Below are 27,989 nucleotides of genomic sequence, written 5' to 3' on the forward strand. Positions count from 1 at the left end.
CCTTCCAAGAGTTTATAAGAATATTTCAAGAACAAAACTTAGAAGACTGCCTACAGAATCATTTTAGTGTATTCTGATAATTTACTGTGGTCTGAGTTCCAAGTTTTTTTGTTCTGCGATGAAGCTGATAATCTCTTCTCAAAAGTTGGGAGTAAAATTTCTGAAGTGTAGAGAAATTTCTTGAGATACAAAATTATAGATGAAGATAAAAACTAACAACACATTCAGGCCATAAAGTAACACCCATCCATCTAAAAAGTGGTGCAGATGAAGTAGTTAAAGGGAAGAAGTATTTGCTAATTAGACTCCAGGAAAAAAAACCCACATTGCTCTTGCTTACTGTATTTATTCACTCGAAGTGGAAAAACCCTGACAAGTCATGGTGGATTCGACTCATTAGCACACACATTGTGTATACTCCCTGTTTACATCAATTTCAACTGAGAAAGAAAGATACACATTTTAGAAGAACAGTATAAATTCATTTGATAAACAGACTTCCACTAAACTTGTCAAAGGAACGTGTTTTTCAAGACTTAACAGCTCATGCTTTCTGGAGTAAAACACTTTAACGTAAAGCACACCTGACATCTGACTTCCATATACCTTGGAGGTTTTCTATGTAGTCTTCACTACAGTGCACTTGCTAAATGTTTTACAGCCCCAGAGCATGAGTTCCTCCGTCAGCTTGTAAACAATGCTTCTGTAAAAAGGACAGTTCCAATACAAAAGAGGAGAAGGCATTAGCAGTTTCATTGGGACACATTTGGTTCTGACTTTCTCACAAACAGTGGGCAGACAAACAGCATGGGAATCATTTCAATTATTTGCAGCTCTTCAGTTTTTAGAATGTTGCTATGCACTAGTCCCATTATAGCAAACTGATATTTGCATACTTAACTTTGAAACAAAGCATTTTCTAAGTGATAAATGCATTAAGAGCTGAAATATGTTAAGACAAGCAATTCTGTTTGTTAATGTAGCCAATATGCATGAAGCTTTCCCTTCCAATGACACAATGTTTACTACAGCATAACAGATATTTTAAAATGAATATAGAAGGTGAAATTTTGTTTTTTGATTGTAGCACATGTCTAAGAAGATTACCATGACAAAACATGAAAAGGAAAGAGGACTGAAAGCAGTGATTTATAGGCGTTCTAATTTTTCACTTAGGAATTCTTCTACACTATCTGTATTCCACTTGAGGATGCTCAGTTCTTCTGCGATGTTCCCACTGTCATCCAGCAGCTTTAGTACAGGGTCAGAACCACGCACATACTGCAGGAAAAAAACAAGTCAGTTACCTTGGGCTGGAAATGCATTCTCCATATTAATACTTCCCACACCTGATTTAAATCAGTTCAAAAGATGTGAAAGGAAGAATTGTAAACAGTCCAAAGAGTGGCACCATGAAGGATGCTTCAAGCGTTAACATCAGTCTCTTCTGGGCAAACTTTGGCAATACAATCTGTACTAGGAAATCAACCTAGCTTTTAGCTTCTTCAAGCTTAGAATTCTTAAAACCCGAAGAGAAAACCTTGGTTGCTGCTGAGAATGCTGTAGATATTCCAGTGACACACATTTTGTTCTGATTTTATGGTTTTCATTGCTACAGTGTTTAACAACCATGTATTTGCTTTTCCTGAAGAAAACAGCTCTATGAAGATCAAACTAAGCTTATAACTTCAGTCTTTGAGTGTGTTTTCTCCTAGGCTGAGACCTCTTCTCTCCCAGTTATATTTTCCCCTACTTTGCAGATTCGTAGGAGAGGTAGAAGTTCAAAGCTACAGTTTGTGTCCATGTGTATATGCAAAGGAAGAACCAGTAACAGGGGAGACCATACTGAAGCTTTAAAGACACAGAGATGCTGTAGGCTGCACACTAGTAGCAGCACCTGGCCAGTATTTGTAGCTCAGGATTAGATATTTTCTTGCCTAGTCCTAAGGAGTGAAGGTGGAAGAGAAGACAGACATACAAGGGACAAAGAGGTTTCACTTCACAGGAAATTAAAACACATTCGTTTAAGAGCAGGAAATGTTTGTCTCGAGATCCAGAACAGAGTTACTTGCCTCAAATAAAATAGGTAGGCAACAGCTTCAGTTCACATTTCTGACTTAAATTTCATGTCAAAGAGAGGAAAGTGGAAGACCAAGTCAAGGGAGGTTGGGCTGGGTGTCAGAGAGGTAATGCCATAAGCCTGGCTTTGAAAGACGGTATTCTACTTCACCTCTTTTAAGTTACCGAGGCTGGATTTTTGAACCAAGCAGCTGAATGATTTTTCTCATATAATCAAAAGCCTTTTACCATTTTAGAAATTTCTGGTCACTTTAACAGCTCAAAATTCTACTATCAATTTCTAATGTAATCCCATTCTTTCCTGCTGTGTTGTATCTCTACCTACTGGGCTTTGCTAGTAACATAAGACTTTAATGCTTCTGAAGACTCTCTAAGGCACAAAATATGTAAGGCAAATAAAAGCTTTTAACAGTATTAGAAGGCTCTAACCATTTCAGTTTATAGAAAGACCTCCCCAGGGAGTATTTTACTTTATCCTACTGAGCTAACCTAGCTGGTTTTACTTAATGAAGCTAGTGGCATCTCTCGCCTGTTTTCCAAAAGTCTTGTAAAATACAGATTCATTTGCAATAGTTTTTTTTCTGGCAGTGCTCTATACCAATTGTAGTCTAGAGCACTTTGATGTTCAATACAGCTACAAAGTTTAAAGTAAAAATGAAACAGACATGCAGAAAGAGAGAAAGCTTTTGAAAGAAACTGAAGGACAGAGAAACAAATGCATGAAACAGAGGAAATCAGTTCTAGATTGAATCTGCTGCTGAGAAGACAAATCACTTATTGTAGCCATGCATAGCTATGAAGCGATTCCAGATGGTGCCATTTGGTGAATAGAGATGGGAGCACAAGGTGTTAGAATCAAGATGTGCATCTGTGAAATACACTAGAAGTTCACACAGGATTTTAAGAGGAAGATGAAGTCTTACACTAGAGCACAAAACCAAAAATTGTTTGAGCTTTGGGCACTGCAGCTTTGCACATAGGCAAGTCATAAGAAATGCCATTCAGTATCTCCATTTCTAGCAAGCTGGATGTTTGAAGACTATAAAGAACAAAGAGAACCATAGAACACAGCAAGGCAATTCTGAGGAGAAAAACCTAAGAGTCACTGAATGTATGGAAATGACAGCTCCATCAGAAAAATGAGAAGAGAACAGGAGAAAAGATAACTGGCAGAATAAACTTAAGTAAATCCAGGATACCCACAAAGTAAGGACAAAATGCAGGCATTCCTCACATTCTTTTGCCATTTACTGTTATTTATGGGTTCCAGTATGTTTTTTCTTGGATTAGAACCAAACAAAGAACCCCAAACCCTCAAAGACAGCAAAGATTTGGTATCAAACAGTCACTGAGCAATAAACCAGGTGATATTTGCAGCAGGAACTGATGAAGATTGGCAATGCAAACACATGTCCACTGCTAAAGGACTACTTGATCATCAAGTAAGGAACAATTCACAGAAGGAGTGTCTCCACCAAGTTTAATTATTCCTAACATGTCAAATAAAAAACATTAGGTTGGCACTCACCTTGATTTGCAGTCCCCTGAAGAGCTTTGGCTTATCGCTCCTGACAAAAGCTATGTTTTGGAGAAAAGAAAGAAAGACAATCAAACTCTTCTCCACTTGGATAAAGTAAATTTACATTCAAGCTACTATTCCCTGAATTATTTTGAAGTGACGCTTTAAAAGGTATTTTAATGTTTAAAAATTCTTAAAGTCCTCATAAAATTAATATTACTACACCTATTATGCCTAAGCAACCCTACAATAGCTAGTATTCCAAACAAGCTTCATGTCTGCTTTTATTTTCCTTGAACACTAGTGTCACTGTCTACATTATTTTATCTCTATGTACAACTGACAGTCTTCAGCAGACTGGGCCATACACCTCTGTCACATGTAAATGTGAGGAAAAGTAGAAGAGCAATTGCTGTCTGGCTGAAGACAAGCTTTGTGAGGCTAAATACAACACACATCTCACCAGCACACCCCACACAAGCTGCAGCAGTGCAGGTGAAATGGCACAGAGTAAACTGTAGAGAGGCATTATTCTTGCAAACAAGATGGACAATCTTTTCCTGCGGAGATCTGAGAGATTACAAGTTGGAAACTGGCAAAACAAGAACAAAAAACAAGAAAAGAGGCCAGTGTCTGCTTTTCTCTTGACACTCCTGAAGGCAATCATCTTTAAGTTTGACTTGTATGGCTTGTCATGTAGCTTCATGGAGATAAGTTCAGGGCTCAGGTGGGCTGCTGCTGAACAATTCCTTGCTGGAAGTGCCAGTCAGCAAACAGCAAGTATTAACAGTCCCTGCACCACACAGCACAACACATGCCTTGTGTTTACATTAACTTTAGAAAGAAAAGACAATATGAATTATTTCAGGGAAAAACATGAGTATAATCCCCTACTTCCAAATGTTTTAGTCTAATGAATGTCTGAATTCTGGAAGCATTTCATTTTCATTTAGAAAACAGCACAGTCTTCATCCCTCCTTTTTACATTCAGGTTATGCCAAAGGCTGGATTTAGAATCTCTACTGACATTAAGTGGATTCTGGACACGCCTGCAGTGTGTTGGTAGCATTTCCCCAAGGATGAACCCTGTCAGTAGGGATTGACTCTTACAAAGGTACTAGCTGCATGTTAAAGCTGCTTTTCCAAGGTTCGACAACAATGTATCTCTTCTCACAAATTGCAATGCATCCAGCTGGTGCATGTAGATGAGTGCAACCTCAAGACTGATACTTCCTACTGCCTCACAAAGTGTAGTGCTTTCCACAGTAATTGTAGAGATATCCCCTGGCATCTTTATACCTGTATTTATGTTACTGCATAGCTGCCTTAACACTTCTCAGTATGTATACACTGAGTGGCATTTATGTTCTTCCCTCTTCCACTATGCTCCTTGTACAGATCAAGATTGTACACTCTGTCTGCTGCACCAAACCACTACACAATATAAATGAGTTGAACCCCCCCATGGCCCAGTGAGCTGCCAGTTATATTAAAATCTTGAAAAAAACCCAACCCAACAACATTGTTTTTTTCATTCATAGATTCATAGAATGGTTTAAGTGGGAAGGGACTTTAAAGATCATCTAGTTCCAACACCTCTGCCACAGGCAGGAACACCTTCCACTAGACCAGGTTGCTCAAGGTCTCATCCTACCTGGCCTTAAAATACCTCCAGAGAGTGGGGATTCACAAGCTCCCTGGGTAACCTGTTCTGGTGTCTCACCACCTTCACTTGAAAGAATTTCTTCCTAATATCTAGTCTAAATCTACCCTCTTTCATGCCCTTAATATATAGCAGTAGGTGGTCGAACTATTTACCATGAGGTTATGCCTAGAATATAGATCTGCACCTCTACATGGAGAGATGTAGCATCATGCCCATTTTGGGTCAGGAAGTTTTCCTACAGTATATCCTATCATACCTCAGAGAACTGCTCAGGTATGTGCATGCATAAACACCTGGCTTGCCATTTAGGCCTGAGTAATTCTTACATTCCTTAGTAATCTCCACTTAAGACCCTAGACTTGAATTCCAACATGCTTTTTCAAACAAAGAGGTGTTCTATATACAAGGAAAGATACATGATAACAGTAGTAGTGAATTTCTCTGTTCTGCTATGTGCAGAGGCAAAGGCTGGTCCTGGCTCTATAGAGGCACTTGTCATGGGTTGAGTCTGATGATGATATTCAATACCATGCTGCCATCATGCCAGGTTCAAAATGAATGTGCTGACTGGAGCAAAGTATTATTGGGCTTGAAGTTCAGACTGTAACATGAGAGGCTTCCTGTTCCGGTTGCTGCTTCCAGTTTCTGGGGTTTGGGTGGTTGTTTTTTCCGCTGGGCTGGTTGCTGTGTGCTTGGGTGGGGGGAAACCATTTTTATCGCTAGCTTCTGTTGCTGCTTTTGCATTTTGCTGTGCATTTCCTGCACACAGGCTATGGTAATTGTGCACTGTATCACAGTATCACTAAGGTTGGAAGAGACCTCGAGGATCATCAAGTCCAACCTGTCACCACAGACCTCATGACTAGACCATGGCACCAACTGCCATGTCCAATCTCCTCTTGAACACCTCCAGCGATGGTGACTCCACCACCTCCCTGGGCAGCCCATTCCAATGTATGATCTCAGTAAAATTTGTTATGTCAATCCAGGGTCTTTTTGTGTTACTTTCCCTCCTGTCTGTGTAGGGGGCAGGGGGCTTGTGAGAGCAGGCTGGGTTAACCCAGGACAGCTCTGTTCAGTATTATCTCTTTTTGCAAAATAGTTTGGTGCTGGGCAGGATTTAAAATGTCCATACACACCTGATCCTTTTCTCTGACCTTTTAGTTGTAGTTGATTGCACAGCAGTCAAGTCTGCTCCCTAGGCTCACCTCAGGACTGCCTTCAAACAGAAGGCATATGCTTTGGTATTGCACATGTTTTACAACAGCACAAGGTGAAACTATTTTTTTAACGTTGTGTGAAAAGACAGTTGCAAAGCTGGCAGCAGAATGGTTCTGACTTCTAGTCTGATGTTTAATTCACTGGAACACAGTTTCACAGCACCAAGTTCACAGTTCATCTAATGGAAGTCAAAGTGCAAAATGCCTTCCCTGGTCACTCACGGATGGATTACATAAATGCTTGTTTCTCTGCAGTGTGTAATTTCTAAGGCTGCTACAGGGAGAAGAAAATGGGGAGAGATCTAGGCTTTTAGTATTAAACATCTAAGTGTTAAATAACGGTGTAAAAATGTGCAAATAGCTTTCACAAAGAGTATCAGAGGAAGCAAAACTGTTGATGTCAGGCTATGGGGGGGAAACTGTTGGGGCACTACTGAAGGTAGAGCAGGTGCACCACATCACATGATAAGCAAGCAGCCACATGTCCCAAAATGTGCACTGTAGTGGTATCTGGCTTTATAACTGTGTTGATGTAATGCTAAGAGTGTTTATTCAACTTAGGGCTTGATTTTGTGGAAAGAAAAAAAATAAAGGGTTTGAGGGCATAATCTGTATTTTTTAATGCATGTCAGTATATTAGTCTCTCACTTTAGCTTCCAAAATTGAGAATAAGTAATTGGTACAGTCAGTGTTTTTCTTTGCTGCACTGCAAATGTGACTAATGCAGAAAGTCACTATGATCAGCATTAGAAATAAATATCCCATTAACAGAAACCAAATTTGTTCCAGCTGTCTTAAATTTCAGGAAAAATGTTCTGTAGTGCTTCAGCTTTCAGAAGATTTAGACATTTGACATTGATACAAGTGTGTAATAGCTACTTTTAAAGTGACAAAATATAATACTGCCTATAGAATACTTTTTTCTTCCATCTAATTCTGTTCCCATTTTATGTGAGCTTGTTCAGTCTAACACAGCAGCCAGAGAACAGCCACTCATATCCAAATGAGCTTTCATCTGTCACTCAAGTAACAAATCCTCACACCTGTTACAAGCTTAAAGTGCTGTAACCTGAGTTAACCCCCAAAGGCTATTCTTCAATGCAACTGAGTTCCACAGTTCAATTTTGTTTCTGAAACTTTATCCATTTTACTACACTCTCTTACTGTTTTGCAATTGAAGTTACCTACTGTACTGACTGCTTCTTACAACCTCCTTTTCATAGAAAACCCTAGAGACTGATTTTGGTGTTGGATATAAACTGGAAAAAAAAAATGGAAAAAAATTCCTCATGCAATAGTTAAAGAATATCTTTGCATAATAGTGTTGATGAGAGGCATGACAATTAGGCTTGTGACAGCGGGTCACAAGGACACGGAAACACTGAAACTGAAAAGTATGTCTGAGAGCTTAAATCAGAACTGAACTGCAGTATGTGAGCAGCTGCTCATTATTTAGTGCTCTACACTAATGTCATAGATTATAAGCAGTACTTGTATAATAATTTTACATAGTTCTATAGAGAATTCCATAGCAAATTCACCTATACTCATATTATTTCTGTTCCTGCTTTAGGGGCAAGGACCTACTGCTTAATCTGTAACTGGAAAAATACAAAGTGTTGAAAAAAATTAACCTACTCTCTGAGAGACAACATACAATGGCAACAAAATTTCACACTGGTTTTCAAACAGCTATGCATACAGACAAGCGTTTTTAACCTGGGCTGTCCCTACATGCATCAGAAGGATTGTAATAGTCTCAAACAAGAAAGGCCTGGAGAAGATTAAAAAACTTACTGCCTCCATTATATGTTTCAGATTTTGATGCCAGAAAAAACACAAGTTAGAACCAGTCAAATCTTCAGCACGAGGTCAGCAATAAATATTTACTGCTCATTTTTCCCTCCTGGTAAGATACAGCACATCTTCTAGCAAGATTCTACTGGCAGATACTTAATAACATTAATGGAAAAGTTCACCTACTCAAAACTTCTAATGTTTTTGGTTTTTAAATTAGGTTTATTCCATTGCTTACTGTTGTAATGCTTAGAAGGACATGTAAGACTTATGCCCACATGGATTCATCCAACGTTTTTAATTGGACATACCTTTCTCAGTTTATACTAAAGAGAATCTTTCTTCTAAACTCTTGGATATTGTGTACAGACACACAGCTTCATGTTACAGGTAACTGTCATTATAAATGCTGATTATGCAATGAAAAGCAGCAGCACACTTCTGTGATGAAGGTGACTATTGCTCCTGTTCCCTCAGTTTTACACCGAAAGAGTTAACTATGCAATCAGGGCAAAGAATTATTAGCAGTCCAAGAGCAGCATCTGAAAGAAATGCTTCCATCATCATTCTGGAGTAAGGAGGAATGTTTCCAAATTAGTATAAAGTATGATCAATTTTCCATTTTTAAAGAAATATTTAAAGTCTTTTTGTGATGCATTTACATTTTTTGCACGTTAAATTAGCAATAGGAAGCACATGAGTTATTACATTGTGTTTCAAAAAGTATTTTATCAAAATGTAGCATGGTACTTCAAGCCACTCAATTCAACATACACAATTGATTTTTACAGCTCAGAAGTAGGAAAGACTAAATGTGCTACAGGAAGTGATCTAATACTAATATACAAGAGGATGATTAAAGTACAGATTATAAATAGTTGGCCTGAGTTAATTTCAATAAATAGGAAGCAAATGTAATACTACTTAGTACGAGACAGTGAATAAAGAATAGTTTGCTTAACTTGGCCCTCAATTATCAGACACAAGCACTTTGAAAGTTCAAAAAATTAATTACTAGAAACAAAAGTTTGTGCAGAATGTCAGAGATCCATACAAAAACTGTACTTGACCATTTTGTATCTGAAATGAGCTCCTACAACAAATTACATTTTAGTAGCTAAAAGAATCCCTCCCCGTGCTTTCACACCCTGGGCAACAGAGTGCTAACTGACTCTGAAGTCAGAGATCTATTGTAAATGCATACTGCACGAGTTCAAGGATTAAGGACCTTGTTTCTGTAACAGATTTGCTGGGAGCAGGTCCATTTCCTAACTAAGTGTCACACAGAGAGAGGTGAGAGTTGCTCTATTGATGAGCAAAAAGAATGCAGAGAAACATGAAAGAAACGTTCAGTGAAAAACCCAGCCCAATTCATTTTTTGTTAAACTGGAAAGAACATAGGAGTCTAGGCACTGTGATGTCCTGTCTTGCCACAACCAGAACATGACTGCTACTGAAAAGTCAACTTGAAAGTAATATGCTAATCACTGACCCAAACAGCTTTTTGTATTTCATAGCCTTTGTTTTATAGATGTCAACCAAAACCAGTCAGATTTTCTGTGTCACCTGGTATAAGAAGATACTGCCTCATCTATCAATCTTGTCACTTATGTTTTCAATGTTTTACTTTAGGGTGTTTCTAAATTAAAAATATTTCAGAACAGTTGTTACATTCAACCATTTCAAAATACAGGTAATTTAGGAATTCATTTTACAGCACGGCATTTATAATGGAGCAATTTATTGCTAAGGGAAATTTAGCTGGAAAAATATTTCTGTACTGAACTTCAAAAGACTTCCAGAAAACGACTTGCAGAAATGTGAACTGTTACTTGACTTGTCACCAGAAGTCATAGTTGAAAAATTTAGTAGACATCCTCATCCATACTCACAAAAGCTTTTAATAATCTGTCATATTATAAAATATAACGCACAAGATAATCTTGCTGAGGACCAAATTATTTTACCACTTGTCACTTCTCTGCTTTCCCATTATCTACAAATATGTTCCACAGGTAAAGATTCTTACATTTCAGACACGCAGGTGTATTCAGCAACTATTTGTAGCTAAAAATATAACCAGCAATTTTGATACAGAGGGGCCATGAAATATTGCATTCAGTTATCACCAGCACACAGGTTTTTCCTGTCTATCTTTCTTAGTCTGTAACATCTACAAGCATTTATTAATTCAGCAGATATTAATCCTTAACAATTTTAAGACATGAAGCAACACTCTTCATTCTGTGACAAAGTGGAAGTCTACAGGAGTAAGCCAAGTGGCAGAACAATTTACACAGGTATTTACAGGTAAAGACTTCACAGTCAGATACAGAGGTAACACAAACTAATCCATACAGAGTCCTCCAATTAGTGATGCCATTTTGTGTATATTCTGCAAAAGAACAACAGCATCTCTCCTATGTTGACAGGCTGAGAGACTTGGGGTTTTTCAGCCTGAAGAAGAGAAGGCTCTGATGAGACCTTAGAGTTGAAGGGGGCCTATAAGATATGTGGGGAGGGACTGTTTACAAGGGCCTGTAGCAATAGGACAAGGAGCAATGGTTTTAAACTAGAGAAGGAGAGATTTATATTGGACATGAGGAGGAAGTTCTTTACTATGAAGGTGGTGGAACACTGGAACAGGTTGCACAGGTGGAGGCCCCATCCCTGGAGACATTCAAGGTCTGGCTTGATGGGTCTCTGAGCAACCTGATCTTAGTTGGGGATGTCCCTGCTTACTGCAGCAGCGTTGGACTAGATGGCATTTCAAGTTCCCTTCAAACCAAATGCATTCTATGGTTCTATGATTCTAAAATTGTAGCAGAAGGTATAGGAAAGGAATCAGGAGTTATCTGCAGTAAGGCACTGTCAATAACAGGCTACACAGTTCAATGAAGCCTACAAAGACAGTGCTTCAAAAGCAGCAGCATTACGTTCAGGCAACCTAACTTCCACAGCAAACATCCAAGTGAAAACCTAAAATAAAAACACTTATTGAGCATCAGTATCGTAAGATGGAGACACTTGTGGATTTTCCACTTGATTTTTAAATTCTGTGCAAAAGTACTCTAACATTAATACTAATGTGAGGACAAATACCACCCAGAAACACTGCTTTAAAAAAAAACCACTAAACGTGCTCTTAAAATTTATCCCATCTTCCAACCTGTTCAAATAAAGATGAATTTTGGATTGGGTAACTACAGAAATTGGTGTAAAAAGGAAAAAGATCAAGGGTAGTGTTAGTCAGCCCTTTTTTGATCCTTAGTGTACCGAAGAAGAACTGGTAGTCAAAACAGAACCTCCTGAAAAAACACTGAAATTTATTCAGTCATTTAAAAAAAGCAAGCTACATGGTAAATGTCATGTAAATCTTAAGAGTAGGCTTAGATAACCAAGAATTCAAAGGGGGAAAAAAAGTATTAAGTTTTCAGGTTTTCTCTTTGTACTGTAAGCTTCTGTTTCATGGTGTGCACACAGCAGCAACTGAGGGCCATTCCTTTTTTAGGACCTACACATGAAGACGATGCAGGCTTGAGGCACGCCAACAGGCAGCCCTTTTCCTTCAAGCCTGTAGCTCAAAAGAGCACTTCACTGTTACAACCAAAAAAAATAAAAAAAGCAGCTGAGTGAATGGGCAACATCAGCTGGGACTGGTTTAACATTTGCTAAATTTGAATGGTGAAGGACATAACATGGACTCCTATACTAACAAAGTAGGACAAGTCATTTAAGCAACTTTGGCATTTTAAACAGTAGAAAAGAGAAAATAGCTTTGTTCTGGTCTTGGAGTCAATGAACTGAACTGTCCATGGGCAGAAGAGGCAGAAAAGGGTCTAAAGCAGCAGAACATATTAATTGTAAGCTGGTTTAAAATCAGTTTGGGTTTTTCTCTTACTTGTTTGTCCGTCAGCCTTCAAATTAATACCTATTAATACTAGCCAAGGCAGATAGAGACATGCTCTTTGTGCAACTGTATTTCTAAAACTAGATTTGTTCTTTTCCTCTGTGTCCAAAGTACAGCATTAGGATCTTTATGATGGGGGCAGGGGGAACATCAAATAAAAGTACTGTTATCACCTAAGCTCTTCCCCCATTTATAAGAAAATTCCGGTTCAAAATTGCTCACAGATGTTTTTCCTGCAGCTTCCACCCACCACACACTGATGGTACTGATTTGCTTTTTACACTACTATGTTCCATTCACTGTAGTTGACTGTCATTATCCACTGACAAAACAATTATATGCAGGATCTGTGAAAAGAAAGTAGTTCTGTAAGTGCAGAATATAATTTCATCTGTCAATTATTGGAGACAGTTCCATGAGTCTCAGGTCAATGCAACGTTCCTGATATAATATACAAAATTTATGACTACTTACAGTAGTACTTAAAAGCACATTTTGTCATTCAGCTGTGACAGTATTTTGGATCTGAAAGAACAGTAATGGCTTTACTTACCCTGGACTTGAGGGAACCGTCCCAGTTTTCATCCACATACCTCTAGGACAGCTCCTGCATAAAGCTGCAGTAATAAAAATAAGTTGTTAATGACCTAAAAATCTAAATTACTAGTTTGCTTACGGTAAAGTTTCATTAAATGAAATTTTAGTCTCCATTTTAAACACAGCTTTGAGAGTGAACTACTGTTCGTAATAAAGATAAGGCAGTGAATTTGGACTATTAGTATTCTATTGGATTTAGTTGTGATTGCAGAAATAGTACAGATCACATTAATAGGCCTTAGCTGAAGTAATTTACACAGACTGGGCTAACTTTGATGCTTATTCTTTAGATGTCCATCATTTTATCAGCTGTGCAAGGTACTGAGGTTCAATGATCTTAAAGCAAAGTCTAAGTTCAATTTTTTGGTACTATCTAAATAAAGTCTATTGATCTTGTATACAGTCATGTTTTTAAACTTTGGGGTTTTTTGATGACATAAATGATCCTATAGTTTGCTGAATCTCAAATATAAATTACAACAGATTTTTCTGGCTACTAAAATAGAACTTGATACAGTAGATTTCAGCATTTTAATCTTATACATATTTGTCAATACTATATTATCATATCACATCCTTCCAGCCCTGAAACCTCACTATGTACAGAGAAGCTGACACAATAAACCTCAGTTACAAAGTTTTAATTCAACACATTGCCTTCTATAAACAACTAAGAGCTCTGCTTTCATTTTCAAGTCAAGAGAATGAAAAATAGAACCTTGCTGAAATGAAGTAAATTCTCATTTCACTTAAAATATAAACTCTGGATATATGTAATTAAAAATAAGCTTTCACTATGAAATTTAAGAGTGCTAAGCCCTCTGTAAAAGGGGGGGGGAAAGTCATAAAGGGAAGCCACACACTGCCGCAGAAATATCAAAGATAATTTTATTAACTATTTACTCATTACTTCCAAAGAAAACAGAACTAAAGATACTACAGTGTATTATCTGTTACAAAGAGCATCACAGAGATCTGCTTAAACTACACAGATATTTTCGACGAAACAATAGATTGTAGCACTAAGATTTGACTGTTAAAATCTCTATCTGCCCAGAAACAATACTTGAGAGATCAGGAATACCAGATTTTTTTTTCATGTTCTTCTTAGTGTCCAAATAGAAATTTTAATTATAAAAAGACACTGATAAACAGCTCGGATACTAGCTTGCATAATTAAAGCTCCTCTGAACTTAAAACACGAGATAATTACAAAGACGGAGGAAACACAGAATAGTGAGGTTATAAACGTCATCTTGTCCCTATTCATTATTCTTTTAAAAGCATTCAAACCCAATTTAATCAGCAATCCTAGATGTAGATAGCATCTTACACACTCACACACTGAACATTTATACTGACTCTCTGATACTGACACATACCTGCATTTTTTTCCTATTAAAATGCATAGAGAACTAAGTATACCAAGAATTAGGAGAATGGTAAAATGAGCATTTTCCAGCTCTTATTACTGCAAATAATGCTTACAATGATTTCAATGGAACAAGACTACTGTAGGAATCTAAACTATGTAAGACATCTTGACACTATAAACTACTTCCAGTTTGTAGCCCCTATCCAATATCTACTAGCAAAAGAATTAACAAAGCAAATTACTCCAATCACTGATGTCTGTATTTTGAATTTATAACTGCTGCAACTGAAGGCCAACTGTGCTGGTACAAAAAAGTTCATATTCATGCTGGGACAAATAGCTGCTCTCTAAGTGGCTAGACAAGGGAAAAAAAGAAAAATCAGCTGGCTTCATTCATCACTCCAAACAAAAGTGTCTTTTGCAAGAAACCCAGGTTTATTCACATCACTTAGCCCACAACAAAAGCATACTTGTTAATATCTACTGCTGTTACCATCTCATCATGTCTAGAGCAGATGCCCTCCATACTCCCTTGTGAAGGCATTTACTGTGTTGATGAAGTATTACTAAGCATGACATGCACTGCACTCAATGTGGAGGCATACAAACATGATGAGACAGTTCATTACACAATGCTCAGCTCATGACTTAGTTTATTTTACAACAATGCATCACTTGTTTGAGTGCATAAGTGAGATTAGTAATGGCAATAAAATACTCTTAACTATTTATTGGTGTCCATTTTAACATCCACAACAAGTGCTGTTATGATTTCCAGGCTGATTCATGTCTGCATTTATAAAAATAACCTACAATGTTTCTCAAGATTCCACTAGTAGGGTTTCTAAGGCTTTTGTGACAAAAAAGGAATGAACTTTTCTTTCATCTTTTACAAACCATTGACTTGGGCTAAATTTAATTAAAAGAATCTTGTAAGTACGTACCTCATTACCTCTGATGTAGTGAACATGGCTTTTCATGACCAAGAGGAAGAAAACCATGCTATCAGTCATGCCTGCCTTAATGCTGAAAGTGGTGATTACAAGCAAGTAAACTACCATTTATATCAGAGTAGCATTAGACATGGATACATATTGTAAAAGCAAAGTATTCCAACAATTAAAAACAAGGGACCTTAGCTTAGTTGAAAGAAAATGTTTCACCTGTTACTAGGAAGGAATTGGAGCAATTTCTGCAAGACAAAGTTTCAGTGGTGCTTAATTTATAATGGCCACACCCAAAGAGTGGCTGTCAATGGGTCCATGTCCCAGTGGAGACCAGTGACAAGCGGAGTCCCTCAGGGATCAGTCCTGGGACCTGTCTTGTTCAACATCTTTGTGGGTGACATGGACAGTGGCACTGAGTGCGCTCTCAGCAAGTTTGCTGATGACACCAAGCTGTGTGGTGCAGCAGACACGCTGGAGGGAAGGGAGGCCATCCAGAGGGACCTTGACAGGCTGGAGAGGTGGGCACAAGCCAACCTCATGAAGTTCAATAAGAGCAAGTGCAGGGTCCTGCATCTGGGTCGAGGCAATCCCAGGCACAAATACAGGCTGGGCAGTGACTGGCTGGAGGGTAGCCCTGAGGAGAGAGACTTGGGGGTGCTGGTGGACAAAAAGCTCAACATGAGCTCTCAATGTGCACTTGCAGCCTGGAAAGCCAATCAGATCCTGGGCTGCATCAGGAGAAGTGTGGCCAGCAGGTCGAGGGAGGTGATCCTCCCCCTCTACTCAGCCCTGGTGAGACCCCACCTGGAGTACTGTGTCCAGTTCTGGAGCCCCTATTACAAGAGGGACGTGGAGGTGCTGGAACATGTCCAGAGAAGGGCCACAAGGATGATCAGAGGGCTGCAGCACCTCTCCTGTGAGGACAGACTGAAGGAGTTGGGGCTGTTCAGTCTGCAGAAGAGAAGGCTCCGAGGTGACCTAATTGTGGCCTTCCAGTATCTGAAGGGGGCCTACAGGAAGGCTGGGGAAGGACTTCTCAGGATCTCAGGTAGTGACAGGACTAGGGGGAATGGAATGAAGCTAGAGGTGGGGAGATTCAGGCTAGATGTGAGGAGGAGGTTCTTCACCATGAGAATGGTGAAACCCTGGAATGGGTTGTCCAGGGAGGTGGTCAAGGCCCTGTCCCTGCGGGTGTTTAAGAGCAGGCTGGATGAGGCTCTGTCCAGCCTGATCTAGTGTGGGGTGTCCCTGCCTATGGCAGGGGGGTTGGAACTAGATGATCCTTGTGGTCCTTTCCAACCCTGAATGATACTATGATACTATGATACAGTATTGTTATTGCAACTACCCATGGCAAAACTCTAGAAGAAGAATTTCATTCCTGCTAAGAAGCTGCTGTGTAACTGGTTAGTGTCTACCACCGAACGGGAACTCAGATCAAACTGAACTGAAACAAATAGTGCTTAAAGATTGTACCCTGATCACAAGAAAACATGCCATAAAGGCTTTGAAAAATACAGTTTGTTTTTCCACGTTGATAGCACCTACATTTTGCACACTAGTTTCTTCTGACTAGTGACTAAGCCTGACCCTGCACAGGTTACAGAGTGTCACTCAAACTGGATTTGCATAGCTGTTTGCAATCAGCTTAAAAAAAAAAAGTACCATAATTTCTTGAAATACGCAATGACACAGGCTGTTAAGATAAAGCCACATGATGAATAGCTATCTTACAGTATCTGGAATCCATCCAATATTTGCCTATTTTCCTTTCCTAATATGAAACAGTTTAAATATTTTTAAAAGTAGCTCTGAGAACAAGCAGTAAAATGAGTTAGAAGTCTTGATTTTTCACTTGCCTCAGGTTAAAGACAGTCTTCCACCGAATGATTACCTACGACTAATCTCTTTCCAATGCAAGCAATTTCTTCCAATGAAACTGAATGCAATTTCTATTTAACTACATAAGCAGCTCTACCAAAGAAACCCGATCATCCCATTGAGTAGGGCAACAAAGCTGTTCAAGTTCTGTGAGAACAAGTCCTATGAGGAGCAGCTGGAGGATCTGGGATTGTTTAGTCTGGAGGAGTGGAGGCTGAGGGGAGATCTTACTGCTCTACAACTACCCAAAAGGAGGTTGCAGCGAGGTGAGCGTTGGTCTCTCTTCTGTAGTAACTAGTGATAGAAAGAGAGGAAATGGCTTCAAACTGTACCAAGGGAGGTTTGGATTGAATATAAAGAACAATTTCTTCACTGAAAGAGTGGTCAGGCATTGGAACAGACTGCCCAGGGAGGTGGTGAAGTCGCTGGAGGTGTCCAAAAAATGTGAAGACGTGGCACTATGGCACATGGTTGAATGACCATGGTGGTATTAAGTCAACAATTCAACTCAATGATCTTAGAGGTCTTTTCCAAATGAGAAACAATTCTATGACTCTATGACTTCTATCCTCTATCAATGCATACTACAGTTTTACTTCACGGTCAGCAGAAATATAGATATTATTATTGGACAAAGTTGCTTGGCATATACAAACTGATACTGCTTTAAAATAGGAGCATGATGTGTTTTGTCAGAGGTATGCAAAGTAATTTTTAGTGTCCCACTCATTCATGAAGCAAAACAGCAAACTGAAAATTTATATTTGTTCTTCTGAGAAGTGAAGTCACAAAAGACATTTTGGTGCAAGTTTCCTATGCTCTTTTGTAAAGTCTTGTAAGCACCAATTAATTTATTTCTTTTACTGGACAACTAGATTAAAATAAAGGAATATACATTGATATATAAACTATAAAATATTTTCTGTGGGTAAAAGAATGCAGGATATTTGTATGGAGAGAAGTTTTCAAAATCACTTTACTCTTCCCCTTCCCTGGAGGCAGATAACGAGCAAGAATCTGTGGGTTAACAGAGAGCTGTCAGAAAAATCTCACTGCCAGAAATATTATGAATTACTGTTCTGTAATGAAGAAAGCCAATAAAGTCATTGCTACACATTCACATCATTCAGACCTGATGTAATCAGTAAATTTAGCAACAAAGAAACTACTCCCATTCACAACTCATTATCCTCTGAAGGGAGATGCCTAACTCTAAACATGAGTTTGGAAACAAAGAGCCAAACAGCCAAAACCCAGTTATCTGAATTAGTGCCATTCCTGTGATTAGCAGTATGTAGTACAGGAAAAATCCTCTGAACAAAGCTGAAGCAGAATCTAAGCTCTCATTTCCTTGCAGGGAAGGGATTCCAACTGAATATAAGGGGGGGGGGGGGGGGGGGGGAATCACAGTGAGGTAAAGCACTAGAGTAATTTACTAAGAACAGTTATAGAATCTGTATCCTTAGAGATTTTCAGAACTTTGAGGTCTGCTTTGAGTAATAGTCAACTTTTTCATTCATTACGTACATAGGATAATTGTGCATTACCATTATGAACCTTCCACAGACAGAAAATGCTGGCATTTGTCTGCCTTATTTTTGGTGTTAAAAAATAATCTCCTCCTTGCAGGATCACAAACATTTTTGCTCTTTAAACCCTAATTACCAAAAAGCTCCAAAACAACTTCCCCTTCTGACAGACTTTATTAACTATGCCCTCTGAAATGGTTTGGTTTAAGGCCATGGGAACAAGCCACATGGTACAAGAGTGAGAGAAAAAAAAGGTAGAAGCTGAGCAACAATCAACTACAGACTTCTGGAGCAGCAGCATGGATCAAGTGGTGTGAATGCCTAATTTATCTGAGTGGGGGTGGGGGCAGTGTGGAACAGAGAAGAGTGATGGAGAAAAGACTCCTATGTACAAGCCCACACTTGGACCTAGCGAACAGAATTCAGTAAGGTAAAAAGTGGAGAAAATTAATAGCTTAAGTTCTAATTTTGGAAGGGACTGTCCAATTAACTTCACTATCTAACCATCTACTTACCTTTAGAATTTGTGCATCTCTACTCTCCTGAATCTACTTTTATGAAAAAAGAAAGTATCTCAAAAGAGTTGCATTAAAAATTATTGAGAATGGACTCATCAACTATTTATTTGACTTGGCACTTTTGGAAGTCATTTCAATGAACGCAGAGTCAAATGTCAGTATTTTATCCATGTGTCTCCAGATGAAGGAGGTTAGACTTAATTAGCTAATGCTATTATGATTCACCAGGACCGATGCACATCAGCTTTAACTCACATTTAGCAAATTTATAGTTTCCCTAACCTTTCCTTTTTTACTGATAAAGCCAGAAACAGGTCTATAGACAGATAATGTATTTTACATTAGTTTATCTGACAGAGATGAACTTTTGGTGAATCCAATCCAAATAATAGATGGTAAATATCCATCTTAAGCATTGACTAGCTAGCTACACTTTCCTTATCTAGAACTGTTTGTCAACATCAATTTTCACTGCTGACAAATCATGTACAGAAAGGAGGGTAAGAGTGTACCTGGTAAAGTTCTTGAGAAGAACATCCACTTCAGCACATTTTTACTACATTGAATGGCCGTACATAATATTCTGAAGTGACAGTACCAGAACAAGGGGACACAGTCTCAAGCTGTGCCAGGGGAAGTTTAGGCTCGAGGTGAGGAGAAAGTTCTTCAGAGAGAGAGTCATTGGACATTGGAATGGGCTGCCTGGGGAGGTGGTGGAGTTACCATCCCTGGAGGTGTTCAAGAGGAGACTGGACGTGGCACTTGGTGCCATGGTCTAGTCATGAGGTCTGTGGTGACAGGTTGGACTCGATGATCCTGGAGGTCTCTTCCGACCTTAGTGATACTGTGATAATCTGATACTCTGAAAAGAGACTTTCTCAACTAGAGAAAACACAACCATCTCAACTACCCAACTTCTCTGTCAATACTCCCCATAAAAATATTCTTCTGTCAACTGTATGGGACACTTCTTAGTTAATAGCAAACTTGGGGGGGAGATCATTTGACATATATTAGCCTTCATTACAGAGTTCTGATTACTTGAGTGTTAAATAAAATATGCTGTCATTGAATCATGCTATTTCTAAAAGTCACACTGAGTAAACACAATAAACATGAACCATTTTCATGAAGCATATTAGAAGTAACAAGCATGGCTATGTAAAAGCACAATTTAATTTTTACAAAGGATTTTGCAGAACACATCAAAATGTTTTGAGAAATAGCTGTGAGTAAACTAGAATCTAGAATTGATACAACTTACAGTTATGTCACACCACTGAGATGTCAATGAATTCTAAGTAGTTCTCAATTTTACCCATCAAGCTAAAAACCAAGAGAAGAGACTGCTTGACTGGAACTATTCATATCAAGAGCCTCTGGCACAACAAGCAGGGAGCCAAGAGTAATTTTTGAGAGTAGTACTTTAGTGAAAGGGAAGGAAAAATAAATCCTGAAAAATGAAACAAAATTGGGTCACACAAGAACAGCCTAAAGCATTAAAAGCATTTCATTATTCTAGTTTCAACAATTACAGTAAGTTTTTTAAAGAGTCTGAACACGAATGTTATCTTACTCCTGCCTGTAATTCACAACAGCACATTTGAAAGGTCTGAACATATAAAAAGGTGGAGTTTTAAGAAAGCTTTCAATTTGATCATTTTTTTTTTTTATAATTAAAAGTAGCACACAGCCATAATTACAGTGGACAAGTTTATTCCTAATATTACATTAAAAATTTACTTAATTTCCAGGACAAGTCTAACACTAACTCCACAAAAGAAAATTTATAGTCAAACTACTTTGTAAGTATTATTCATAAGGATTAAAATGGCCCATTCTGAGGAACAGTTTCTGTATACATGCTCATCTCCTACCCAATAATCTTTAAAGGCCTGAGTGACAGTTTTGTAGTGACAGGTATAGGACATTACAGAAAACTGAATTTATGTAGATACACTTTTTACCTTTCAGTGAAATTAAGAGATAATTTTCTTCAGAATAGACCAATCTGAACATTAGCAGCTACTTATTACATGGGATAAGTGGGTATAATTCATTCTTTTGTATATTGTACCTCATCTCTGTGTTTTTCACCCACAAAACCCTCTCAAATGCATGATACCATGCAGAAACAGGTGGCTGATGTGGAAGAAATGGCCAGAGCCTAGGCTTCACTTCCAACAGACCAGAAGTTCTTGTGGTTTTGCCATGTTTAAACAGGCTACATCATTCATGTTGTAAAGTGACTACCTACAATTTCAAGTACCAAGGACTAGTACAGAAAAGAATGTCAGCTTGATGCAGTAAAAACACTTTAGGATCTTCCTCTAGAAACCATGAATACCCAGTTAAGCATAGCACCAGTTACAATGCAACAACTAGGGAAGGAACAGCTTTGCAACACGCCCAGCTGCCACATATTTTGACCAATCTATCCACAATGAAGACTAACTTACCTGACCAGCCAGTGAAAATCCATAATAAAACCACAGCAGGTTCCTCTACTGTGCTTTGATTTTTCTTCCCATTTTACAGGATTTTCTAGTATGCATTCCTAGGTTTTTCTCTCCAGTGGTTCTCTGTTTTCAGCGTTTTTCAAAATGCTGAGAATACTCAACACTTAAAGGCCACTATTGTCTAAATCTCATCCATTCTGTTTGTCTACAGCTTATGTCCATAGACCTGCATTAACTTTCAAACAGCAGGCATAAATACTGAAAAATCGTATGAGGTTGAGGTAGGATGTGGGATGGAGATCTGAATGTAAAGCAACCTTGTGACAGGCTTTAAGATTTACTTTTTTTTTTAAGGAAAAAAAACCCAACTCCAAAGTTTAAAGTGCCTACATTTACTCCACATCAGTGTTGCTTAGTACTTTCATGTCAAAATAAAAAGAAACTATTTACTGGTGCAGGAAGAACATCAAGTTGGAGACCTGTCCTCTTACAATGTAATAAACCATTACAAGTTTCTGAAGTCCAGTTCTGGAGCCCCTATTACAAGAGGGATGTGGAGGTGCTGGAACGTGTCCAGAGAAGGGCCACAAGGATGATCAGAGGGCTGGAGCACCTCTCCTATGAGGACAGACTGAAGGAGTTGGGGCTGTTCAGTCTGCAGAAGAGAAGGCTCCGAGGTGACCTAATTGTGGCCTTCCAGTATCTGAAGGGGGCCTACAAGAAGGCTGGGGAAGGACTTGTCAGGATCTCAGGTAGTGGTAGGACTAGGGGGAATGGAATGAAGCTGGAGGTGGGGAGATTCAGGCTAGATGTGAGGAGGAGGTTCTTCACCATGAGAGTGGTGAAGCCCTGGAATGGGTTGCCCAGGGAGGTGGTCGAGGCCCCATCCCTGGGGGTGTTTAAGACCAGGCTGGACGAGGCTCTGGCCAGCCTGATCTAGTGTGGGGTGTCCCTGCCCATGGCAGGGGGGTTGGAACTAGATGATCCTTGTGGTCCCTTCCAACCCTGACTGATACTATGATACCTGCACAAGGAGGTTACTAAAAAAATCTCAATTATTTTAGATGGATTGGCAAAAAATACAGAAGAGCAATAATCACTCATCTCCATATAAAAGTATATGCAGACTTCTGTATCATTAGGTTTGCCTGGTTTTACGGTAGAATAATAAACTACTTAGAAAAGGAATAATTATTTAGAGGTAGTGCACAATAAACATGTGTGATGTTACCAATGACATTCTGCTATCCCTACCATCCATTTCCATGTCACAAACCTCCTGGCTAACTTTTGCTTATACCTGATGCCATGTTTTCTAAATCAAACTTCATCGCACTACAGTATGACAAACACTTGTCATGAGAAATTCAAAATGCTGAAGCTCAACACAACCTGGTGAGCAAGGAATTTCAAAACTCTGTTTAGAAATATCGATGACTTTCAAGGGTTGTAGTGATCCTGCATAGTGCAACTGTGAAATTTAACGTATTGCAGATTTCAGAGCTGATTCTTAAAATCAATTTGATTTTGACACAAATATATTGCTGAGATAACTTCAAGACTGTAATAGAGAATTAATATGCTTATAGCTACGTCTGAAATGATCACACAGCATAAGTGAAGCTGCAGATGGAGTGCAGCTATTTTCAGCTACTGCGAAATATGGACAATCTCTCCTGCTACTACAATTTCACGCACAGTTAGCTTCACCTCCATTTCATCCTTCTCCGTTTTACACACCAGCAGTACTCTTCATCTGACAGACTGAGGCTTAAAACTTGCAGCTGTCTAAAGCAATATTGCTAGCTTCTGAATTAGTCTGAGCTCAAACATGAAATTTTTTAATTTTTACCCACAGTACAATTATGAAGTAATTAAACTGTTTCACTGGACAGGTGTCAGTGGAAGTGAAGAACAAGACAAATACTGGGCAACAGGAGCACCTCATGGCTGTTTTCCAGCATGTCCATTCACAGAATACTGGACCGGTAACAAGACCAAGATTGATAAACATCTATCAAGGACATGAAACACTTGAAATCTGTAAACATCTCATCTGAGGTTGCATTGATGTACAGCACAAAGTATTCTTAGGACTAGGCATGCTTTACAGAGCATTTGTGAAAAGCAGCAATGACAGAAATGTTCAGCTATATATGCCATACCTTTACCTTTCATTTTAAACTAATCTAGAACTCAGGCACAAGTAATGTTAATGAATTCTTGCTTTCTCCATTTCTAACATTTGTCACATACTTCTAAGGAGAATTAACTGAAAATCTTGAATTATGTACAGGAATTTCAACAGTTAGCACAGACTACCAAGATGCTGTGTCACATGATAGGGAACAAGTACCTGCTCACATAACAAACAAGCTAGGGCATGTAATTGAAAGGAATACTGTTCAGGAAATCAAGATTCATGTATGCTGAGGATGTCCATGCACATAGCCACAGCATTAGCAAAACCCAGAGCACCACTCTAGAACTCAGCAACACATAAGATTGTTAGGAAGTCACAAAGACAGAGTATTTTCCCCAGAAGTCACACTGACAGAATTGCAACATACCTCCTCTAGTTTATTTTCCCAATGACAACACAAATTACCCCGATCTGTAAGTTCTTCTGCCACATCTTATGCACATTGACAAAAATCTGTACAACTATAGCTGTACAGTTCAAGAATATCACTCTCCTAGTAATTTTTTTCTTTGCTTTTTACAAATCTCACACTTCTTTCAATTAAAAGAACCCAAACATAACCCCCCTATTAGTCACTTCAGGTCAGAGAAGAGCTGTCACAGAACCAAAGGTTCATACAGGGATGTTATTTTGGAGCAATATGGCAAGTCTGTGCATGTAGACCCTGTGTGCATACTTGATTCTCAAGCAACACTGTATTTTCCTCTTGAGACTATAATCCAGATACTCATATATTTTTAAAAGTTACATAAACATATCATATATTAAATTAATCCACAAAGAATTTGGTCCAAAACTCACCTTTCTGGTTTCCAACTGAGCTTCTTCTTGGCAGCACTGCCTGCAGAATGGATCCAACTGATTCAGATTGAACTGTCCAAGAAGGTTGCAAGAACTGCATAGCAAGTTACTGGAGAAGCCCAGCTCTCTGCAAGCTTCTGATGACAACTGTGCTCCGTATACACTTATCTGAAAGGCAATACAATGTTATTCTTTAGTATTATACTAGTGGTTTTTAAAAGGAAGATTTAAAATGCTTTAATGATTAGAAAGAAAAACCAAGTTTTTTGTGACCACTTTACAGTAGCTCCTAATGGTTTGCCTGTTAATTGCACACTGGGAATGGTGTAAAAGAGTGAATTCTAGACACTCATAATCTGCACATTTCAGGGTATCAGATCTGCCAAAATTCACTTTCCTATACATTCTGTCAACTCCACTCTTTCCCTATTGCTAGCTCCAAACGAGGAAAAAACTGAATCAGCTGAAATGCACACAGCCACAGGCTCTAAAGCCTGCTCATGCAAACCAATCTCAGTAAACTTTGTGTCACCAAAAACACACTTAGAAAATAAATACAACAGGTAAGCTTGGGAAAAGCACAACCAGGGAGTGAAGAAGACATAAAAGTAGGATTTAAGTTTTATGTTTGCATTGATTTCACTTGAAAACTGCATACTAGAAGGGGAAGTCTAGGAAAAACCCTGCAACTATGGTTTACTAGTAATACATTAAAACAAGCAATTCAATTGCATGACTTCAATGGATAACACCAGTTCCATTTTTAATGAGCAGCCAAAACAATTTTACCAATTGTCCCAGCACTTAAATGATATTTGGGTTTGTTTTCACAATCTCACTTCCCTACATGGGGGTTTCTCACATCCCAGCTTAAAACCTACCCCAGCATACAGCTAGGAGGAAAGAAGGGAGCAAGGGTAGCAAGAGAGGAAATTATGAAAGGAGACAGTTTTTCCAAATGTTTCTCAGCCTTGATGAAAAGACCTTGGGCAAAAGCATCTCAAACACCAAATAAATAATCAAAAAGCATCTCTGTGTTCTGAGAAAAGTAAGATGATACCAGCAGATGGACTGCATGGTAACAGGCAAGAGGCATAAGAATTATGCTGGATCAAACGTAAAAATACAGAAGAAAAACTAAGTTGGTCCTTCTCTTACCAGTTACCCACCATTTAATGTACATAGCACACACAAGCAAGATAGAGATAAAACCCATTTACACCCCTGAAAGGACCAAGCAAGGGAAAACCACATCACTGACGTGCAAGATTGGAAATGCTATGGATTGGGAATGGGTAGAAAATATTACGTGCTTCATTAGTCTCTCTGTACCTGATAAAATAGTTAATACATAGAAAAATATTTTGAAATTATTATTGTCAGGCAGAATGCTACTTTTGTTCTTCCTACAGGACATTGCTACAGTAATTTCTGTGTATGACAGCTAGCAAGCAAAAATGGGACCCTACTGGAATAATCTATTATTTATCCTCAGTCTCAAGCTGTGCCAGGGGAGATTTAGGCTAGATGTTAGGAAGAAGTTCTTCATAGAGAGAGTGACTGGCCATTGGAATGGGCTGCCCAGGGAGGTGGTGGAGTCACCACCACTGGAGGTGTTTAAGAGACTGGATGGGGCACTTGGTGCCACGGTTTAGGTGATTAGATGATGCTGGATGATAGGTTGGACTTGATGATCTTGAAGGTCTTTTCCAACCTGGTTAATTCTCAATTCTTTCTGAGGGATAGTGAAAAATACACCACCACAACAACAGTATAGAAAATCCAAGGAGCATGCCAAATACTACCAAAGCAACATCTTAATTACTGTTCACTTATTAATGACAACAGTAGCTAGAACAGTTTTCCTGCACCTTGCTGCTTGCTATCCACCATTTTTATGCGTTAGTGTCATCATTTCCTCTCCTGTGAATCTGTTTGCCAGGGAGAGAAAAAGTATTGCTGTCATTGTCATTTTGCCTCCACTAGCAACATTTTTTGCCACCAGAGCTCTAGAGCATCTGCGTGCATAAGGCAAATAGCATCTTATTTTTAGGGGGGAACCAAGAAAAGTAATACTGTTTGACAGTAAGTAAAAACTTCATTACAAGAGAATTCTTCACTGAAGTAGTTCCAGTTGCACAGCAAGGTAAAACCAGCTTTAGTACTGTAGACATTGCACTATACTGAAATACTCAGTATACTAATTAATGCTGCTGGTTAGGATTAGAAAAGAACCCTCCAGAAGTTGAACATTTCAGCTACTTCAGTGATGGGCTTATTTCAGCAGCATGCTCTCCTTTACAGCTCTGGCTACAAATACACCATATGACTGCTTCACTTTTCACGTTAAAATAATTTCATACACTAAAGTAAATTCATCACTGATACAAATTGCTTTAGAAGTACCGAATAGTTAGAATGAAACATTTTAACAGGCCTTTTGTACATTTTTATGACTCTGCAGCTCAGGCGGGTTGGAACTTTAAGGGAATCAGGTGCACTAAAATAGAGAAAGCTGACCTGCCTGCAAAATCTCGGAGGGCTGCCTTCTTGGGACTACTTTCAGTTCGAAATCAAAAGTTACCCACCTTCACTTTCCAAAAACATTCTAAGCTTTAGCAAACAGGATAACGCACGTCAGAAGGTTTATAATAGCACAAATCCCATTAAAAATGAGCGAGGAAGTTTGCAAATTTATTTCAGGAGTCACTGCAATACCCGCAGCGATCGCCGCACATTGGGAGCTAACACGGCAAACCGGGGCCGAGGGGAGAGACAAAGTGGAGGATGGTAAGGCTTCAAAACGCGACTCTAGCAGTCTGGAGAAGCAGATGCAGTGACAGCTAAAGAGAAGAGGGGAGAAACAGAGGACAGCCTCCGACAAAGAATAAAATAGGCAGTCATCCAGACAGGCGTAGGACGAAGCATTAAACGACGCCTCGGGGATGGGATGGGCAGTGCAAGGCTCGCCGCCTCCGCCTCCCGCTGTGGGACACGTCTCACTCCTGCCCCATTCGTCCTTACACCCCTTGTTTCGCCCAGGAAATCCAGCCGCACTCAGCCCCGAGAGCGAACAAATCAGAATAGCCTCTCACCGCCTGCAGCCCCACTAGCAACCACAGCCAGCAACGCCCCAAAGCCGTTAGTTCGACGGCCACCGCCATCTTGGTGCCACAACACTCCTGCCAGCGTTGCCGGGAGGTAGCTGAAGGACCTCACCCACTATGGATGTCGGACATACTGCCTGATGAGAAAGAACGTAGACTTGTTATCAATCCCCGCCACCACGAGCAGAAATAGGTAACCTAAAACCTCTGCAGGAAGATTAAAGCAAAACTATTTTGGTCTATTTAGAGGAGCTCTTCAGAGCAAGACTAGAGTAGATGGCGTTCCCCACCCTTACTCAGGCATTACGGAACAACCCTAAAAAAAAAAAGGGCCTCTTGCTTCCGGTGAGTCGCGGCAACCGGTCTACAGGCCTCTAGCTC

General features: G+C 39.2%; 1 protein-coding gene across 1 annotated transcript; it reads right to left on the reverse strand.

Annotated features, from left to right (window-relative positions):
* Positions 1-326: 326 nt before the first annotated feature.
* SELENOF (selenoprotein F) lies at positions 327-27,881 on the reverse strand. Its single transcript, XM_068141201.1, has 5 exons — positions 27,597-27,881; positions 24,502-24,669; positions 12,745-12,808; positions 3,608-3,657; positions 327-1,281 (listed from the first exon to the last, which is right to left on the reverse strand). The coding sequence occupies exons 1-5, from the start codon at positions 27,663-27,665 to the stop codon at positions 1,150-1,152; spliced, it is 483 nt and encodes a 160-aa protein (XP_067997302.1). The 5' UTR covers positions 27,666-27,881; the 3' UTR covers positions 327-1,149.
* Between the last annotated feature and the right edge of the window lie 108 nt (positions 27,882-27,989).

The sequence above is a fragment of the Melanerpes formicivorus genome, unplaced genomic scaffold (genome assembly GCF_026170545.1).
Source record: "Melanerpes formicivorus ecotype bairdi unplaced genomic scaffold, bMelFor1.0.p_v2 SCAF_7, whole genome shotgun sequence".
Taxonomy (NCBI): Eukaryota; Metazoa; Chordata; class Aves; order Piciformes; family Picidae; genus Melanerpes; species Melanerpes formicivorus.